The 21,619-nt window shown below is 38.0% G+C and overlaps 1 protein-coding gene across 1 annotated transcript in view; it reads left to right on the top strand.

Moving 5' to 3' along the window:
- Window positions 1–13,730, top strand: part of EPRS (glutamyl-prolyl-tRNA synthetase) — a 38,538-nt gene extending 24,808 nt beyond the window's left edge. Inside the window, exons 21-33 of the mRNA XM_009574016.1 lie at window positions 252–517; window positions 1,803–1,854; window positions 2,746–2,955; window positions 3,115–3,187; window positions 3,975–4,054; window positions 4,395–4,496; window positions 5,163–5,318; window positions 5,435–5,632; window positions 5,994–6,167; window positions 8,541–8,701; window positions 9,704–9,782; window positions 13,044–13,108; window positions 13,362–13,730. Coding sequence (XP_009572311.1) covers window positions 252–517; window positions 1,803–1,854; window positions 2,746–2,955; window positions 3,115–3,187; window positions 3,975–4,054; window positions 4,395–4,496; window positions 5,163–5,318; window positions 5,435–5,632; window positions 5,994–6,167; window positions 8,541–8,701; window positions 9,704–9,782; window positions 13,044–13,108; window positions 13,362–13,512 — 1,767 coding nt within the window. The 3' untranslated portion in view covers window positions 13,513–13,730. The remainder of the gene's footprint in view (window positions 1–251; window positions 518–1,802; window positions 1,855–2,745; window positions 2,956–3,114; window positions 3,188–3,974; window positions 4,055–4,394; window positions 4,497–5,162; window positions 5,319–5,434; window positions 5,633–5,993; window positions 6,168–8,540; window positions 8,702–9,703; window positions 9,783–13,043; window positions 13,109–13,361) is intronic.
- Window positions 13,731–21,619: the final 7,889 nt, after the last annotated feature.

Here is a 21,619-nt window from a genome sequence, read left to right as displayed (position 1 = left end):
GAAATGTACATTTAGAATAGGCAGCGTTTGAATTCTGAGGTCTGAAATGTAATTTTAAAATTATTCCTGTCAGATATGGTCCTTAAAATGTTAATGCATTTAAGTTAAGTATTGGCTTTTGCAGATTTTTTTCCCCCAGCACTGTGTGGATGTCCACAATGCCATACATAGATCCATTTTATTTTTTTGATAGAGCCATTTTATTCCTGTGATTTCTGTATGAATTTTTCTCTATTTTTTTGTTCTTCAAGGAAAAGATAGATGCAGCTGTTAAGGAACTTCTTCAGCTGAAGGCCCAGTATAAGTCTGTTGCAGGAGTTGACTATAAACCGGTTTCTGCTAGTGGCACTGATGACAAAGACAAGAAGAAGAAAGAGAAAGAGAACAAGTCTGAAAAGCAGAGTAAGCAACAGAAGCAAAATGATAGCCCAAAAAAAGAACCTTTGCAAGGACAGAGTGGTAATGAACTCTCCTCAAATGGATCAGGAGAGGGTCAAGGCCCTAAGAAACAAACCAGGTAAAGATGTATCTTTAATCTATTTGCTGGAAACCTCAACTGTTTACTTCTATTCAGAGTTAAGAGTTTTACAGGTTTCTCATTTCACTCGAAAGTGTGGACATTTGCAAAATAACTGTATTCGTTTGCATATTTAGGATCAAGCCAAAAGCAAGTTACCAATGTTTATTTAGTGTCAATTGTACCTCAGTATCCTACTGAGGAAAATTCTACCTAGCCTGTAGAAAGCATAAAGCAGTGTGCACATTCTGTTACTGTGGGTTCTGTTACTGTCATTGAGAACTTATTATGCTTCATTATTTGCTTCTGCAAATGTGCTGCTGTATGTTGTTCAGTATAAACCCTGGAGAAAAAAACCCCTTATGCTTATTTCATTGTACCAGCGTTTCAAAAATATTTACTGCGAGTACCATGAGAAGTATGTAGCCCAACCCAGAGCAAGGCACTACTGTCATTGATGGTGGAACTCTCCAGTGATGATTGCTGTGCATCCCCTCTCCTGCTCCCACCCTGAAAGTTTAGAAGTCTTTCCACAGCATGTATTATGCAGCACTATTTATTTCCTGTTTCAGATACATAAATCACGTTAGAGACAGAGATGTGGTTATTTTGTATAGAAATTATGCCAGAAAAATGCGTTTTTCACCCTTAAAACTTCTCTATTTGTAGAGATATAAAAGGTTTACTTTTGTCTACTTTGTCATTTGAGGCTGGTGAATTTAGCCGACTTTAGAATCTTGTAGTTTTACTAGTTATCTTTATTTTGGTGGTAGGGTCAGTTTTCTGTCTTAAACAGTGTGACTGACATTCACATGAATGGTGAATTCAAGTTGCATATGTTTCCTGAAATTGTAGCCACCGGCTAGGTACAAAATTTTTAAAATTAAGAGTAAGACAGCTTACACATAGGTCTGGTTAGTCTTAGATTCTTATTGGAGGTGTTTGGGTTTTTTAATGCATCATTATGAGGTTCTTTGATGCAACCATTGTGAGAATTAGAAGGGTTCAAACAGTAGAAAAGAAATGGAGCTGTTTTTATGAAATACTGTTGTTGGCCAAGGTAAGGAAATGCTAGCAATTCCTACTAGCCAATACAAACTGAACTGTCAGAAAACAATTTGGGAAAAGTAGCTTTATGAAGTAAAATTAAAATATTCTGTTCCATGCCTCCCTTTTTCTGCTGTCTCCCTCATCTGCCCCCCCAAGAAAAAAAGAAAAAAGGTTAGGATAAATTTCACTGCTAAATGCTGTACAGCACAAATCTTGTTCTTTTCTAATACTGTAGGCTGGGTCTAGAAGCTAAAAAAGAAGAAAATCTTGCAGACTGGTTCTCTCAGGTAAGTGCATATCGGTTTGAATTAACGAATTATTTCATTCTCTTATAAATCAAAATCTGTTTGGGATTTATCTCTTATCTTGTATTTCTGGTTTTTTGTGGGCTTTTTTTTTTTTTAAATACAAAACAAAGTACTTGCTCTTTCTATTTCTTACATTGCTATCATGGTCTTAAATAGAAGTGCCTGGATTGAAGAGCTGAATAAATTTAGGAGGCTGTAAAAAGGATGGCCATCAATAATTTCACCCTCGCCCCCGCTCCCATATATATATGATTTTCTTAATTCATGTATGAATTCCTCTTTCATTAAGAGTGCAAAACTTCAGTGAAGTGATAGGAATTTCACAGGCTTGGGAGTTTTATTTCACCTCAAGATGACGTATAACAAAAGTTAGTACCTCTTGATACAGAATGAGTTTGTTGGCTCATGAGATTCAAAACAACCAGAGTAGAGATGATTAGTTTAGATTAGCCTATTTATGAATGATTGTAAATAGGTATCAGTGGTGTACATTGCCTCTCACTGGTATAATTTCTGCATATACCCTAAGGAGTAAAAATCTTTCCTGACATGAGCTAGAGACATTTCTTACAAAAGTGCAGTTTGTTGGTTCCAGGAAATTAGCTGCTGTCTCTTACTTGCATTCATGAAATTCAGTTTTAGTTAAGTGTTTACATTATTCAGATCTGTTATTAAACTTTTAATGTTCCTGCTTAACTTTCTCTAATTATAGGTTACAAAAGCGATCTCAAAGCATATCTTTGCTAACTTTTTGAGCACAAAGACTTTTAAATAGGAGACTTTTCTTGAATTGCATGCCACATGCTTGAATTACTGAATGTTCTTTGTGTATGAAATTGAAACTTCGGTATCTAAATAATCTTTTGAAAGGTGATCACAAAATCAGAGATGATTGAATACTATGATGTGAGTGGCTGTTATGTTCTTCGTCCTTGGGCTTATGCTATTTGGGAAGCTATCAAGAATTTCTTCGATGCAGAGATCAAGAAACTTGGAGTGGAAAACTGTTACTTCCCCATGTTTGTGTCCCAGGCTGCCCTGGAGAAAGAGAAGACTCATATTGCTGACTTTGCTCCTGAGGTACACTTCAAAACATTATTTTAATCTGAGTACAAGAAAACCCAACCACTTAGTCTGCAGCTGAGTATGAAAGTAAGGTTTTTTCCAAACTTGTTCTGTTTGATATTTTTTTTTTGTTTTAATTGCCCCTCCCCTTTTTTTTTTCCCCCCTTCCTTTAGGTTGCTTGGGTCACAAGATCCGGGAAAACAGATCTGGCTGAACCGATTGCTGTACGTCCCACAAGTGAAACAGGTAGACCTCTTTTCATGCAGTTTAGCTGAAAAGGAAAGAGTTACAGGTATAGTGTGGCTGATAGACAAGCATCCCTTTTGAAAAGTGGAAACCCATTTTTTAGAATGTTTTCTATAACTCCTTATGAAATTTCCTAAATTTGCTGCTGCTTATAGCAAATGTCACAACACTATACATTCCCTTAAATGGACTTTTCTAGGAAATGTACACTCTAGGAATTTTTCCATTAATATTCTGAAGACTGACTTGCTTTGACTGAAAAATACGTTTGGTTGTTTGTTTTATATTGTTTATAAGAAAATTTCTTTATCTTATAATTTGCTTCAGTTTTGCATGTACTTTGACTGTAGCTGTGAAACTAGCTTTTACTAAAACTTCCTCTCAGTAATTTAAACAAACATTTTAAGACCTAAGGCTGGATGAGTTTTTAATTGAATCAGGTATGGTATAGCATCCTGAAATCTCTAGGTCAGTGAATTTTTATTTGTGAACCTAGATGTATTTACAGACTCTAAGCTAGTGACTCAAACATAGTGTCATCAGATATTAAGCTTTGGATTGTACTTCGACCAGCAGCAAGCAAGCTGTTTTGCAGAGACACAGGATGAAGTGAAAGTACTCGACTCAGTAAAAATATTGTGTTAAGACAAAAGATGTTTTAAAGAGAATTAAACATAAAAACATAGTTCTCACAGCAGAGAATGTGAAGCTTATACATAGCAAAAAGAAAGGTTTGACATAAACTGTCTGTATTGTGCAGAGACCCAAAGCTGCTTTCTTTTTACAGTCATGTATCCTGCCTATGCAAAATGGGTGCAGTCACACAGGGATCTTCCTATCAAGCTTAATCAGTGGTGCAATGTTGTGGTATGTCTGTGCACGATTTCTGAGTAACTGTTTAATCATAAGTGCAGTGTAGGACAATTATTCTACGTGGGCATGGCGTGATGATACTGATCACAGCACATATTTCATGGCACAAGTATGAATGTGTTTTGTGATTTGTTTTTCTCACTGTTTTTGATAAAACATACTTTCTCAATGTATATTGTTGATTATATTGTTTAAGTAGAAATCTGTGAATAGTTGACTTTTTATCTTTTATTCAGAATTTTCTAATACTTATTTATAAACATTGTTTTTAACAATAATTTGACATTTCAGTGTTAATCATGGTGTTCTTTTTTTTTTATCTCCCTCCCTCCAGCGTTGGGAGTTCAAACATCCCCAGCCTTTCCTTCGCACTCGTGAGTTCCTTTGGCAAGAGGGTCACACAGCATTTGCAACATATGAAGAAGCAGCAGAGGAGGTAAAAAGCAAATGCGCTGGTGCTTTTGCTTTCAGAAAGTTACCTTACTCCATAGCAACACAAATAAATCTTTTTACTAGGACCTGGTAAAATCTGTCTCCTTTTCTTTGGGAGCCCTCATGAAAAATGCCAAGTGTACCAGAACCCATTTTTTTCTCAGAGGTAACCCATGTCGGAGTCTCTTCAAACAGTATGGGGAGTTTGACGAGTGTGATATATAAAGAATGCTTTCCTTAAAAATTATTTTCCTTAAAAATCCTTAAAAATCTATTTTCCTTAAAAATCTAAATAATGCATTCACATATTAACTGCTAGAAATTTTAACACTTCCGTTGCCCGAAAGACAGATGTTTCATTGAGTGTCATGGCATATCTTTATCTACTTAGCAGATGTTCAAACTTTTAGGTGGAAACTGGAAGTCAGTATAGCCGTTGGACTGGCATTTCTGCAATGACACTTGTTCTCTGTCATCGTTTATAGTTGTTGCTATTTGATTCATAGAAAATAGCCAAAGTTTAAAGCAATTGAAGAAATCTTGTTTTTTAATCACAATCTTGAGAAAGTATTACATTTTTAAGATTTTTAGACTCTGGCATATAAAAATATTTCATGATTTATTAAATGCAAAATACTGAGTAATTCTTAAGACAGTATGTTCATCGTAGGTGATGCAGATACTTGATCTGTATGCTCAAGTGTACGAAGATCTCCTAGCAATACCTGTTGTGAAAGGAAGGAAGACAGAGAAGGAGAAATTCGCTGGGGGTGATTATACAACCACTGTAGAGGCATTTATATCTGCCAGTGGAAGAGCTATCCAGGTATTTATCTATTAGCATATTTTTTTCAGTAAATACAGTAAGGTGAAAACCTTAAACTGATGCTTGATAGACTTAACTTTCTATTGAGTATAATTTTCTGTGTGCAACTATTTCAGGGAGCAACATCACATCATCTAGGGCAGAATTTCTCAAAGATGTTTGAAATTGTATTTGAAGATCCCAAGAAACCGGGAGAAAAACAGTTTGCTTATCAGAATTCCTGGGGCATTACGACTCGAACTATTGGTGTAATGACAATGATTCATGGAGATAACATGGGATTGGTGCTCCCACCTCGAGTAGCCTGTGTTCAGGTGTGTAAAAATGCCTTAAACTACCATTTTATTTCCTTTTCTGTCTTGGAATTCATGAGCATTTCATATCGGGCACCTGGAAGACTTAACATAGGATAGGAGCTGTCTGATTACAGAGCATGCTGTATAAAGTTAATACAAATCATTAGGGTACTTGTGGTGGACAAGCTTCCTTTAATAGTCCATCTGTTTAAAATAATTTTGTTTATATCGTTTGGATTAAAAGGGAAATGTGTCCTTTCCTTCTGAGAACTTGAAAGAAATTACTGGCATATAGGGCCACAATATTGTTTTTAAGTTTTTATAATAACTAGGAGCTAATTTTCTTATAACATAAAGTACATGTCATGTTATATTTCAGGTTGTAATTATACCCTGTGGTATCACAAATTCCCTTTCTGAAGAGGACAAAGAGGCTTTATTGAAGAAATGTAATGAATATCGTAATAGGCTGCTTGGTGTTAATATCCGTGTACGGGCTGATTTAAGAGACAACTATTCACCTGGTTGGAAGTTCAACCACTGGGAACTTAAGGTACATTTCTTTCCAGGAGGTGTTTTGAAGCTTGTATGTGGGGTATGTATGAGGCATGTATGAGGCATATTATGCGTGCCTTGTATTCTGAAGGCAAATATTTACTCTAAATGAAGAATTGCTGCCTGATAATCGGTGATCACTTTCATTAATAAATGAAGGAAAGATGTTTTCTGAGACTTGCTCTGTTTGCTAGGATTTGCGTGTCACTAGCGATTTTTGAACTTCCAAGTCACCACTTTATGTACCTAGAAAATGAAATTAATAGTACAAATTACTTGCATGTTTAACTTAAGTGTCTCCAGGGTCACAACAGATAAAACTGTACAGCATCAACAAAGAAAGGAGCAATTTTTTTTGTTTCAAAATTACCATGTTCCCCTCATATAGTAGTTGAGAGGAACAGTTCTGCCTCATCAAATGCAAGAGGCTTTTGTAAAGCAAAAATAGTGAACAGAATGAAACAATGATAATTAGAAATTGAATAATGCATTGAGTGATGTTATGGGATTGTATCTTTGTTCTGAATTTGAAATTAGTTTCAGTATGTTAATCTTCAATGTAAGACTGAAAGGGTTGTCAAGCATTGGAACAGGCTGCCTGGGGAAGTGGTAGAGTCACCACCTCTGGAGGTATTTAAAAGACGTGTAGATGTGGTGCTTAGGGACATGGCTTAGTGGTGGACTTGGCAGTGTTAGGTTAACGGTTGGACTCAGTGATCTTAAAGGTCCTTTCCAACCTAAATGATTCTATGATAGAAGCTCCCTGAGTTGTTGAAAGTTCCCATTGTGTCCAAGTTCTCTCCCATTTGTGTAACCTTATGTTTTTTTAAATGGAGCTCTAACGCCATGAATCCGTGTTGGGAGACTTTTTAAATAAAATTACGTTTATCAAGGAGGCACAGCATGGGGCAAACTTGATGTTTTTTATAAAATGTTTTTATAAAATCTACTAATGTGTCCAGCATAATATATAAACTGCATCTTCAGGCTAATTGTAGGCAAAGTGGACTTACTTTATTGAGTACTGATAAGGAATGTCATAGGGTAAAAAATACAAGGGTACTGGAGTAAGAAGTACAAGAAAGAACTGGAAAGTATTTTGCCTTATGTACTTTTCAGCTTAACAGATTTCTGATGTTACCTCCAAAAAGAGCTTGTTTTATAATGTCTAGTAGTATTAGTTCCATTGCTCTTTCTAGGAAGTGTTCCTACGTGACCATTAGGCATCCTTCTTTCACTAGAAAGTAGTATTACGATTAGAAATATTCGATACTTTCAGATGAGTTTTAATTATGGAGACAGCTGTTTTTGTATTCCATAAACTAGAATATTTGTTCAGTTTAAATTGTTTCTTAATAACAGTTTTGAATAGGTTTTTGTGTAGCTTTGCAGTAGTAGATATTTCACCCTTCAGACAGATTTTACTCTATTGTTCATCTTTTTAGCATAAATAACGGAGGGGAGGTATAGGGAATAGTTTGGAAGCTGTGAACTTGAAGAGATTCCAGAGCACAAAATGTGTAGAAAGCTTGGGTAAATGTCTTTGATTCTCCTGTTCACCTGTTGAACACTGTAGAATGTTTTAGCTTTTTAGCTTACCGCTTAGATTTCCTTTGGGGGGAGAAAAACCCCAAACCAACTTCAAATGCATTCGCACTTACTCTCTTCATTTCCCGTGAAGGAACATGTACAGTTTGGGACACATGTTAGCAGGACGTAGAGAAAATAAGTTAGACCCCAAAGACTCTTAACTGACTAGTAAAATGGAAAATGTTTTTGTCTGATGGCATATGGGAGATGAGAAATTATATGGTTCTTATCACCAAAGTTTATGAAGCATAAAAGCTTTACATAAATAAAGCAGCTGTTTGTAGTCAAATATTCTATGCAATTAATGTTGATATTAGGGCTACATTTAACAGAGCTTTTGCTATTTGCTGTTCATACAATTGAAAGTGTTCTGTGAAAACAGAACTAAAAAGTATTATTGGATGAACTAGAACATTAAAATGACTATAGAAGTCTTAATCATTCAGAGTTTAAAAATCTGATTTGAACTATCTGGGATAACTGTCTTAGTGTAGTTTCAGTTGTGCTTTAACTGTCTTAGTATTGCTTGCATGTTGGCACAGATGCAGTCTCCAAGCTCGTGAGGCAAGGTTGGAGCAAGGTATAATGCACAAGCGAAGAGAGTGTGCATGAGAAAGACAGAAATGCATAAAAGCAGTGGAATATATGCTGATTTTTGCAAAGAAAATTATGTGTAAAGTGATTCTATATTAAGACTGGGCTTTAGAACAACCAAAAAAAAAAAGAGAGAGAGAGAAAATGAACTCTTATTCATTATAACTCTTAACTGTTTTTAATGAAGGGTGTTCCAGTCAGGGTTGAAGTGGGACCACGAGACATGAAGAGCCAACAGTTTGTAGCTGTTAGAAGAGACACAGGACAGAAGCTGAGCTTTTCTGAACATGAGGCAGAAGATAGACTGAAGCAGATTTTGGAGGAGATCCATGCTAACCTTTACAACAGGTAAATGGAGAGGTATAGTAAACGACCGTGCTAATCACAGATGCACTTTACCTGTCAGAAGAATTTCTCACATTATTGGTTCATCTGTGCAGAAAGACAGGTTAGGCCCATCCTTCTGTTCATGAGATTTCGGTTTTCTGCCTCTGAAACTTGTTCACATACAGTGACAGAAGTTTCCTATTGTGCTCATGGAACACAATGTTCCAGAATGTTAAAGGTTGTGAACTTATTTTAAAAAATACTTCTGTGAATTCATGTAAAGTATTAATAAACAAATACACCATAAATAGTTTGTGGGATAATAATGCACAGGATTTGTTCCTGAAAGATGCTTTTGGTAGGGAATTTTGAAAGATACAAAGTTGTCCAAGAAACTTGAGTACAACAAGTTCTGTGTTTAGAAGTGTATTTTAAGACCCTGTGTCCTACTGAACTTCATAGTATTGTTTTCTTATAAGCAATCAAATGCTTTTGGAACTGGTGTTTGCACACTGCATATGCCAAATCCCTTGCACATTGCAAATTGTCATTTGTAAGGACACTGAGAAAGAACATGGTGCTGATCCAGCACCATGGCAGATGAGTTTTCCTGCTTTCTTCTGTGGTGATCAAAGATGCTTACAAGCAGAATATTTTTACCTAGTTAAAAAGCATTTTGCTATTTAGATTTAGAACATAATTAAAAAAGAAAAATCTACATCTATAGTACTTATCTGTTTCTATCTACAGCTGGTCAGTCCTGAACTAACATGCATAACAGTGTGAATTAACATGGTGAAATGTGCAGCAACCTGGAGAACAGCCCATTGGCAATTAATCAAAGTTTTATCTCTTTGAGGGCAGAAATGGTAGAAAGACGTAACCTGATGAGGAAGATTGGAATGAATATATAACTTCTCTTCGTGAAACTTTGTTTTGACTGACTCTGAAAACATAGTTCATTTGGCCAGTGAGGTTATGTCATAAATCTGCCGTGACTGAATTTTTTTTTCGTTTTCGTAGAGCTTCTGAGGACCTAAAAAGTCATATGGTGGTGGCCAATACTATGGAGGACTTTCAAAAAGAGCTTGATTCAGGAAAGGTAAGGAAATTTACTTCATGTTATCCTGGTAAGTACCTTCACACACTTTCTGTCCCTTATAAATAATCAGGAGCTAGAAATTTCAAAGCTTATATATAAATACTGTTGTGGTTTTTATGGCACTCTCCCCTCACAAGCAGATGAAGCCTCTCCTGTATAGCTGCACAAAAATGAACTAGCCTTCCTAAAATTTATGATACACGTTGCTTTCTTCTTTTGCTAAAATACCATATTTACTAAACACGGTGTTTCAGGCTACCACCATTCAAAATTTAGTCCTCTGCTAGAGGTGACAGGGTATCTTGAAGTGACTTACAATGCTGCAGTTTGGTAATTTGCATTTAAAGTGTTACATTTTTATCAGAAAGTGCTTTTCAGAGACATGAATGTAAATATTTTATTCAGATTAATATGAACTTACTGTCATTATTCTAATGCAAACAGTGAAAAACACTTGTCAAATCTCATAATAGGGTCCAAGTAGGAGTTTAAAGTACACCCTATTTACATCAAAGTTTTGCCTTTATGACCTGAGTAGAAGCCATTGGGTTCATTGAGAATTACTGCAAGTCAGAAACCTCCTTGGGTTGGTAGTAAGAATAACCCATAATGTGGATGATTGAGCTCTACTGATCTAGAGATCTGTGAAAAATTTAAAGTTCTGGCAAAGTATTTGAAGTTTAGATGAGCGATTAAGTCTTCAGTAGAGAATTGAGCTGCTGCTTCTTTTTGAGATCTACTGACAGAAGGTCTTAACCCTGAAATTCTCTCTCAAACCTCAGTTTGTGAAATTGTTCATATACTTAGATTGGTGTGTTCAAGTAGTAGGATCCCCAGGATTAATCATTAAGGCTGTGTTTTTGTAAAGAGAGATCAGGATTTTTTTGTGTACCAATTAGATCTACTCTGAAAATTTCAAAATTTCTGATGGAAAATGCACAAGTGCCAAGAATTCATAGTACTTTTGTTACGTTCAAAAATAGTTTTAAGTTATTCTTGGTTAGGCTTGACCTTCCATCACACTCTTCTCTTGCATTTCTATTGCACAAGGAATAATTATGAACTTCAGAGGAGGGACTGATTTAGCATGCTTATGAAGTTGAGGATACAGAGTTTTTAGACATGCTGTGCATAGGTGCTGGAATAGTAGTACTGCCTTATTTTCTTCTACAAAACTAAATACAAGTGTGAAATACTCTGTTTCCAAAGAGCTTTGGGCTCTTCCTACTGACTGCAAAGTATCATTTCTTTGGTGCAAGTGTATCTAAAGCATCTGATGATTCTGGGGGCAGATTTAAAAAACAAAAATCTTTAGTCTTTGCTTAACAAATAATTGTGCTCTGCATAGATGTTCAACTAGTACTACTGCTTCATGTATTGTGATTTCAAGATATGCCATCACGTATCTTTCACTTCTGAATTAAACAAACATTCTGAAACTATGCTTGACTGTCTTCAACACAAAGAAACAGTCAAAGACATAAGCTCTTGAAAAAAATCTTGAGATGCAGTAAACTTGTATGTAAAAATAAACTGAAGTGGAGAGTCAAGCTTATTCCAAGAGCAGGAAAGGAATGTGAAGCTAATTCTGTATTTGTACATGCACATTAACTTATTACCCTTTCTTCTCCTCCTGCCACAGAGGTTCCAAATAATACCCTCTGCCTATGGAGAGGGTAAAATGCCTTGTCTTCAATGTCCAACACTCACTGTTGTGTACAGCTAGATTCTAGAGAAGACCAAGAGAATTGAAATATTTGTATTATGTTTAGAACTCTAATATAATCTACTTCATAATGTAGTTAAACTTGGAAATGTGAACAAATATTTTTGCATTCCAAGTTGGATACTTGCACCATTTTGGTACTTAGGTTATATAAGTTTATTATAATCGGCATATCTGAATTGAAAAAAATTATGTACGTCATTGTATGACTGTTTCACTCTCTATCTATATATGTTGTGTGGACAAAATTTTATAGCATATGTATTCTGTAGCTACTTGAAATTACACTGTGTTAGCACTGACTCCTGTTAAAGAAGCAAATTTGTAAGCTGAAGTATTCCTGCTTAACTCCTGTTGCTGTTTTCCCCTGTAATTGCAGCTTAGACTATTAGCTCTTTAAAAATGCGGACTGCTTCCATGTTCTTGTAAGTTGCATGCAAAGTTTAGTTGAAACTCTTAAGAAATTGCACAGGTATTTAAACAAAGTTTCATTTCACTAACAAAAGATTAATGCAAGAACAGTATAGTAGAGTGATAATAGTTCCTTTTTTCAGTTGCAAGAAAGTGAAGCTATAAAGTGAAGTCTAATAAAGGTGTGTTCAAGGCAGATTGAGAATTTTGCACTAAGAATGATCTGTGGCTTTCTTTCACCAATTTTACAGCAAACCTTACTCAAAGTTTGGATACAATTAAAATGACTGTGAAGGCTGAATTTAGTAGCTGTTGTTGCCCTCAGCTATTAGCATTACATGAGTGTTCAAATGTGTGTAGGAGGTGTCTTTTAATTAACAGTAATCCTACTTTTTAGTAGTAAACAGAATTTTCACTGTAAAAGTCCATTAAAAATGAAAAAAAAAAAAACCCCAGTAAAATGGAATATAAAACTTGGGAATAGAGATTTGCTGCAATAGCTAAGAGTAGTACTGAGAAGAGCGTATGAAATTATCGTTTCAACTTTACTTTCTCAATTTTCTTCAGTTAAGCTAACTGAAGGAAACAGCAGGAAAATACGCACCACTTCCCCCCGCTCCCAAGAAAAATGTGCTGTTTGCAATTCTGTTTTCTTAAAATATGTATATCCTTGTCTTGTTCAGAAAATATGAAAATTCATAGTAATGGAATTAAAATGGAAACTTCATTAGGAAAGCACTATCTTGCAGTAGCATTTGATCTGCAGTTTGAAAGATTTAAACTTTTCCTGAAAAACAGAGTATTGCAGGAGAAAACAGTATTTATACTTTCCACAGAAGGAAGATATATTGGGTTAAAAAAAAAAAAAAATTAAAATCAGCACCCTAACTTGATTTAAATGCTGCTTTGGGTTTGTGTAGGTTTTTCCATGCTGCACTATGGAGAGATGACTGTGCTTATCTATTCCTCTGATGAGAAAGAGCTATTGAAATTTAATTGTCGCAAATGTAACTTTTCCAACTTTGAGATCTTAAAGTTTAGGAATCTTCCAGAGACAAGGATGACTTTTTTAGATGTATAACTGTTTGGGCTTTTTTCTCTCTTCCCTTCCTCCCCCGCTTCAGATTGTACAAATCCCTTTTTGTGGGGAAATTGAGTGCGAGGATTGGATCAAGAAGACCACTGCCAGGTAAAATATAACTGAGCTGGAGAGTATCTACCAAGATCAAAATCAAAATGTTTTGAGTATGAAACAGGAATGTAAGATGCCTCTGGGTATAACCCTTGACTCTTGCTGTCCTGCATAATTCAATATATTTACTCCCTTAGTTCTGAAACTTTTAGACTAATTTGTGTGCTTTTGAGATTTTATGTATGACACACATTATTGCACCTTGATTTTTAAAGAAAAGTATTTATTTATGAATATGCATTTATTTCAGGGATCAAGATCTTGAGCCTGGCGCCCCCTCCATGGGAGCAAAAAGCCTCTGCATACCTTTTCAGCCTCTTTGTGAACTACAGTGTGGGGCAAGATGCGTCTGCGGTAAAAACCCTGCCAAGTTTTACACCCTATTTGGTCGTAGTTACTAAATTACTAGTGGAAGCACCTTCTCCTTTATCTGTGAATTGAACTTTTTTTAATAAGACTGAAATAGCCCCCAAACTTAATCAGTTTTGCGACTTTTTAAATGATTCAAAAAACAAAGCCATAAACCATAAACCCCCCCCATTGTCAGTCTTAGGCTAGCAGTAATTCACAGACTTTTCTGTAAACATCTCTAATAATAAACATGTATTGTGAGCTGTAATATGCTTTGGTTGTTTTTTATCTTGCTTAACGGGGAGGATGGGTATTCTTTGCTCATATCTTTTTTTTCCGTTTTGGTGCATATATTTTCTTGTACACTGAGAAAATGCCTGAAAGATAAACACTCTACAGTACAGTTTAGCGTGCCATAAACTTTATAGATAAAACATCTGCTTTTGATTTTGCCTTCAAATTTTTCAATTTTCAGTACAGACTTGCTGCTAACTCGTAGGCATGGTGAATGCTACCTTTTGAAAACTCCCTCTGGAGGCAAGTGTTTCAAGGAATATTTTCACCCTGTCATAAAACAAGTTTGAAAGGCCATCTTAGATTAAATGCCACATTGTTAGCAAGATGCAGGTGAATGCCATTTCTTGCAGATACTTTGCAAAGCCCTGTTTCTCTTATGTTATAAACTGGCACTTTATAGCTGTCTTGCAATGATACTGCAATGAGTAATGGAAAGGCAATCTGAAGAGAGGTATTTTCAGTGCTAAAGATTTTAGGGTGTGATTATACCTATAACATGTTCCATAAAACACTGTTGCTTTTCCTGCACTTACTATGTGTTGCTTTAGCAGAGAAGGCTGGATATTGCAGAGTTACGAAATATTTAAAAAAAAAAAAAAAATTACCTTCCACTCTGTACATAGGATTGACTTAAAATAATATGAGATAGTCCTGGCACAGAATAACTTTTGGATGACACATGCTTAATTTGTTCCTTGTTCCTCCTATATGTTTGAAGGCCGTCTACGTAAACCCCTTTCCCTGAAAAGAATTGAGTGAAAATTTAGCAATTAAAAATTTGGACCAGTAAGATCCTCCCCAAACTCTTCTTGGGACAATACTACATGGCTGCCTGTTTCCAAAACCGTATTTTGATGTAGCATCGATAGTCTAAAAGTCTTATGCATACAGGAGACTTGCAGTGCTATTCTCAGATCTTTGCATTTCTCTGCTTTTCAAAAGCATGCAAAATGTTTGCTTTTTCCCAGATTCCTGTGGTCAGTCTTCCTAGTCAAAATTTTGAATATTAAATTGAACCAGTGGTCTGTCCACTTTAGGGTCATGCATCTTGTGATAGTACCCCAGTTTTTCAGAGAAAAGTGCAAAAATGATTAAATACTTCAAATCAGCTTGCTCAGAATGCTTGAGCACTTGGAAATTCTCTGTAATATTCCTTGGATGATGATTAGTCCTGAAGGGTTTGCTTCATTGCATCTTGAAATCATCTATCTTGCATTCATCTGTCTAGATATTTTCTCACCATATAGACAAAGTCTCGGGGGTAGTAATGAGTAAAGGATTTGGGGAATGATATGTCAATGTATGCATTCATCTTTTGTTTTCAGTTGACATACCAGAAGAGTGGCCCTAAGGTCTTTCTATCCTGGTATGCTGTCTCTAACACTGACTGGAATTATACTTTGAGAAAGAGCATAAGTAGTAATACCAGAATGATGTTTTCCCAGCCTCAAATGATGGGTAACTAAGACCAGGCTTCAGAGGTATTGCCTACTGCAGCACTCTCATGCTGGGGCAAAGGGAGAGGCAGTAACCAGCAGCTTCAATGTCCTCAGGCATGAGAGACAGGAGAGCACCAAGATTTTTTGACGGAGCAAACCAGATTATTAAGAATATATGAGCACTTTCAACTCCCATCAAAACACTCCGCAGCATCAGTATTTAAAAATGAGATGCGGAACCTGTTAATAGCACAGAACAAAGGAAAGGCAAAACTAAATGCAGTCTCTAATACTGCTGCAACCTTATCAGTTTGAACAAACAGCCAACCTTAACCAGTTGACTGGATCAAATTCATGAGTAAACATGTTGACAACACTGTTCTTAGAAATGAGTTGCTCTCAACCTACAAATGAGTTTGAAGCCAGAGGTTTCATGGAAGCCCAGCCGGTTTTTTTTGGTTGGTTGGTTTTTTAATTCTTTTCCCCAGCATGTTTCTTCCTGATCATAGCATGAAGTGTATGGAACGTGAATGACTCACCTGCAGATCTCTCTGTGGTGGTCTTCCACAGAGGAGAAGCTAATGCCTGCCTGGGAGAGACACGTCCATCTCAAGTACCCTTCCACCAGAAGCACAATCTGAGCTATCTGTAAAGCATTATAGAAACATCCATACTCTTAATTACACTGGTATAAAAACCTTTCAGAATCTTAATAAATTGTGTCTTTTGGAAAATAAGTATATGAATTAGAGTAACACACTATAGTTGATTAAATGGTACTGCTTTGTGTTTATACTAGAACTGCAGATCTCTTAGTGTTCCTTAGTTCTTATAGTTGTATTCTGATAAATTTGGGTTAAATAGCATAGTAAGGTGGGATGTAGTGGAACTGCCTTAATGTGGTGCTGCTCCTTATTGACAAAATAGAGCATATGAGCATTTTAGCTCTGCTGCAAAGGGAAAGCTTCATGTAGCTTGAGCTCATGTTTTGGTAATCAAAACCTTGTGTAAGGCAGAACTTCTGAGAGCTCTGAAGTTTGACCCTGGTCTGTTTCCACTGAAAGGAGAACAACTCTTGAAAAAAATTCTCACTTGTCATGCTCTGTAGTTCAGATAATAAAATAAATAGTTGAACATTACTTTAATACAAGAAGGAGGAAAACACCATAGAAATAGCTGGAATATAAGTAGTAACACAGGTGGGAGAGGATGAAGAGGAAGAGCAAGCACCAGTTTCAATGTTGTAATTAGTTCTGCTAATTCACCCTACCAGGGTTAGTGGTATTCTTAAAAGGTGGCGGTGGTGGGGAACTCAAGAGCTGCAGCTGCAGTGTGTAGGTAAACAAATGACCAAATGTTAAAAATTACACATGTTGGCAGGCTAATCTTCTAACAGACTGGATTTTAAACATAAAGATTTTGGCTGTTGAAACCCTGTGAGAAAAAAAAAAAAAAAAAGAAAATTGGGGATGGGTATTTGTGTTTTTGACCTAAAGTTAATTCACCTTGGGAAGCCTATGGCTAGCAGGGACAGTTGGTCAGCTCAGGTTATCAGTGTTATTATCTTATCTCTCTACAGCTGTACTGCATGTAATTTCCTTCCGTTTTATCTTGTAACTGTGTGTATATAGGTACACAGATGGGCATTTCAAACAAAAACTGGATCATAAACTTTTCAAGGAAGGCACTTGGTCTTATCATCCATATTGCTTAGTGTGCTATTAGCAGCTAGATTTCTGCAGGGTTTGTGAGTGTGCATAAACTTCTATGCATACACTCAAGACCTCAACAGATACTACAATGAGTGACAAAAAAAAGTTACCGTTTCAGGTTCTTACTCTATTCCAGAAATGGCACCAAGTACAAGCTAGGACTTCTGCAGCTCTTATTTCCTCCTTAACTTCTGGTTGTCTTTTTCCCAAATCTGACTCTTCCTTGCAAGCGTATGGGGATTACTTTGGGATTTGGAGATAGGCAGGGTTTTCTAAATGGGAAATAAATGATGTGCTTTGGGTTTATTGTTGAAGCTCGGCTTCCCTCTCTTCTGGTCGCATATTTAGAAAATGGCCTCCAACTTTGCTCCATATCCATGGGCAACATTAAAATGTGCCAAAAGTACAAGCAGCTGAGAACTCTAGGTTGCTAAAATGGAAGATCAATTCAGTTGTCTTTGAAACTTGCTCCATAGGCCACAATGCCTTCAGAGATGTACCTGCTCCAGCGTGGCCCTACCCACAGCCACAGTCCCTTCAGAAGTAAACCTGCTCCAACATGGCCTTTACCCATGGCTGCAGTCCCTCCAGCGGTGTACTTGCTCTGTCATGGGCTTATCCATGGCCACACACTTTGAGGTGCTCCAGCATGACCTCATGCACAGCCACTGATGCTTCAAGGTGTACCTGCTGCACACCCCCAGCCATAGATGCTTCGAGGTGTACCGTCTCCAGTGCGGACTTATCCTTGGGCCACAATCCCTTCAGACTGAGGTATACCTGCTGTGGCACAGACATAATCACGGCCACAGATGCTTTGAAATGTACCTGCTTTGGCGTGGACTTATCCACGGCCACAGACGCTTCGGGGTGTCCTGCTCCAGCATGGACTCATTCACAGGTCACAGTCCCTTCGACCTGGAGTTCACACTGGGGTTCCAGCCCACCCAGTACAGTAGCACAGAAAGAGCAGTGATGCCCTGGCCTTCTGCCAGCCCAGAAGCATCGCCATTGCTGTTATCGAAATGTTCCCAGGCACAGCACAGTAAGATGATAAGCAGTACAGCAAGCAGCGTAAGCAAAAAGCAGCCACTCATGAGTATTAGACTCTAATATACAGTAAGGCAAGCAAGTCCCATGGCGAGCACAGGAGCCTGGCAATTAATAGCTAAACAGCACTAACAGCTATAAATTTGATCTAGCACATTCCAGTGAAACCTGTCATTATCTTGAACCCTTTGAGCCCAATGTTGGGTGCCAAAAATGACTGTCGTGGTTTAACCCCAGCCGGCAACTACGACCCACACAGCTGCTTGCTTGCTCCCCCCCGGTGGGATGGGGGAGAGAATCAGAAGAGTAAAAGTGAGGAAACTCGTGGGTTGAGATAAAGATCGTTTAATAGGTAAAGCAAAACAAGGCATTCATTCACTCCTTCCCATCAGCCGGCAGGTGTTCAGCCATCTCCAGGAAAGCAGGGCTCCATCATGTGTAATGGTTACTTGGGAAGACAAACGCCATCACTCTGAACATCCTCCCCTTCCTTCTTCTTCCCCCAGCTGTATATGCTGAGCATGACGCCATATGGTATGGAATATCCCTTCGGCCAGTTGGGGTCAGCTGTCCCAGCTGGGTCTCCTCCCAGCTTCTTGTGCACCCCCAGCCTGCTCGCTGGTGGGGTGGGGTGAGGAGCAGAAAAGGCCTTGGCTCTGTGCAAGCCCTGCTCAGCAGTAACGAAAACATCCCTGTGTTATCAACACTGTTTTCAGCACAAATCCAAAACACAGCCCCATACTAGCCACTATGGGAAAAATTAACTCTATCCCAGTCAAAACCAGCAGATGCAGACAACATGTTCAACTACCCTCACAGGCACTTCACGTTTACCGTGTTCTTAAAAATAATGTCAACCCAAAGTGGATTTCAAATGTCTTCTTCCACAGGCGTGTAGTATTTTCTCTGTACTAAAGTTACTGGTAACAGAAATGGCCGAAACAGACATCGGAGGAAAGTTTTATGCAAAAGAAATGCCTTCTCTAACTGCTTAAAATTCTGAGCCACCTTCTTACGCTCTCCTGTCTGGGCCTTAGTCAGTTTTTTAGGACAGTGCTGTTGGGTAGAGTAGCAAGTGCTGGTGTTCCCGGTAGTCTCCCTTGGTTTATTTTTGTAGAAAAAAAAGCTTCCTGAGGGTGGAACCGCTACAGGACTGGAGCCTTCAGGCTGCCCTCACATGACGAATCTTGCTAAACTGCCCTTTAAACTGATTTATTGCTTTACTGCTTCCTATAAAAGTGGCTCCCGCATGTGAGCAGCACTGACAGGCGAAGGGCAGAATCACAGGCAGCGAGTTGCTCCTTGCACACCTCTGTCTTGCAGAACCTCAGAGTAAGGGGAAGAGAGCAAGAGAAATGGGCCGCTACTCGGGCAGGAGCAGCAGGCTCATCCTCATGTGCATAGTGAGCCTTGTGCTTTTTGCCGTTGAGATCTCAGTAGCCTACGTTGGCAATTCTCTTTCCTTAGCTTCAGATGCCTTTGCTGTTCTCTCGCACTTGATCTCCATGATCATCGGTTTGTTCGGTGTTAGGTTCAGTCGCGTCAGATGGCACAAGGCTAACACTTTCGGCTTCAGCCGGGCAGATGTGCTGGGAGCTTTTGGCAACTCTGTTTTTGCCACTGCTCTGATGTTTAGCATCTTCGTTGAGGGAATCAAGAGGTTTATCAATCCTCAGAAGACTGAGAAAGCACTGCTCGTCCTCATTGTTGGGATTGCAGGTCTGTTCTTCAATGTGTTCAACTATGTTATCTTCATGGACTGCTGTTACTGTGCACCCCGAGGAGACGCCGAAACAGGTAAATAACCTAACGCAGTTGCTCAATGTTCCCAGCCCTCTACGCTTCTGCTTGATGACCTTTCTAGACTGTTTACTGCTTCTCTGAGATGGGCGAGTAAAACGTTGTTGTTTTCTTCGTCCTTTTGTTAGCAAGGGTAATGGATTTTATGTCTGAACCCATACATGTTTCCTGCTTATTCTGCAAGGCAGCTATCACCACATGTGTTTCTCAGTAAATAATGTTTAAGCAGTGTATGTATTGACTTTCTAAAGAGAGTACAGTGATCTACGAGAGAAATTTTCTCCTGAATCCACTGGCTGGCCAAACACAAGACGAAGTGTACTACCACCCTAAGAAGATACTTACTAGGAAATACCCAATCCTGATATACCAATCATCCACAATAAGCAACTCTCCACGCTTTAGTAACTCTGTAATTTTTGTCTAGGACGTGGTTATCTTTTGAGAGGTATTCACAGTTTGTACAAGTCAAAAGAATAGGTAAGGGCAAAAGGACAGTCTCAGCCTTGGTTTGGTTTGAGAATATTTGAATGCTGTTTTGAGAATATTTGAATGCTGACCAAAAAACCTGTGAATAGAGAGCTGAAGTATTCTTTGCTGATGTTTGTTAACCTGTGCTTTAGAGAGGGGCAGGGGAGAAACAGTGATACTCTGTACATAAATTGTTTGCAGGAGGTTCTGCTGAGTGCACAGAGGTTTAGCCTTTCAGTTTATTTTTCTTAGCATAGGATTTTCAAATTTCTACATTTGGGAGGAGGGATAGGGGCTGGATTTTTATTCCTGCAGAAAATATATCACTTTATTTGACATAAGGTACATGCGTGTTCTCTCTCTCTTTCCTACACATATATAGACACACACATACAAACATATTTCTTAAAAATAGAAATACTTCAGTTGGGATAGGAAACAGATATTTGCAAAGCATTAACTGGCCATCCTGAGGGGAAAGCTGAGAGAACCCGTCTACTAAAGCAGCTGCTGTTAGGTACTGTTCTAGGTGAGGTGAGGTAAGTTTTATATTTGACTTTCAGGCTGGACAGGGCTTTGGAGCTAGAAATGAAAAGTTTGTTAGTTTACATTTCAGTGTTTAATGTGTTTTCCTTAGGACTTAAGGTGGAAAATATTTCTGTTCATTATTAAAGGTGCCTCCAGACAATATTGAAGCTTTAACTTCACTGGTGTATAACACTAAAACCAGATGCACAACTTATTTTGCTGCCTGTTTGTTTAGATACCCAACTGTTTAAAATTTGAGCTGCTCTTAAACAAAAGTGGTGGTGATATGTAATTAGCAGGGGGATTTAATGGGCTGTTACGTTAGGAACTGTCAGCAATTCCTGACAAAGTCTTAGTCTCTGTTTGTGACAGCTTCTTCGTTTCATCCTAGCAGAAAATTGCGCCTCTGGGTGAAGTCAGGGAGGAAGAACACATCAGCACTTAAAACCAAAAGTGGAGAGTGCCAGGCAATTAGGGAATTAACTTACATTAATGGCAGCTGTGTAGGTAAATGCCATTTTCACTGAATTTCCGGGATCCTGCTCCTAACAACTCTCAGCCATCCCTCTCCCTCCGATAAACTCACGTCCAAATACCTGGCAACTCCACTTTGCTTTCAACTGAATTTCAGTTGCATATGCCAGGGATGAATTTTGTACCATCCCATAAACACAGTGGTAGATTTGTCAGTGGTTTTGCCTCTCTGTTTCTGGTACAGTGAATCTCCTCTGCTTGCGGTAATGCCAACAGGCAAGACAATGCCATTTTATACTAGAGGGAGTGCTCCTTTCTTCTGGACTTGATTTTATAATCCCCACTTAGGTAAAATTTCACATTTATTTCCTCTAATTCTCTCTATA

The sequence above is a fragment of the Fulmarus glacialis genome, unplaced genomic scaffold (genome assembly GCF_000690835.1).
Source record: "Fulmarus glacialis isolate BGI_N327 unplaced genomic scaffold, ASM69083v1 scaffold33593, whole genome shotgun sequence".
NCBI lineage: Eukaryota > Metazoa > Chordata > Aves > Procellariiformes > Procellariidae > Fulmarus > Fulmarus glacialis.
Note: the sequence above shows the minus strand (reverse complement) of the source record. Positions and strands in the feature narration are given on the sequence as shown.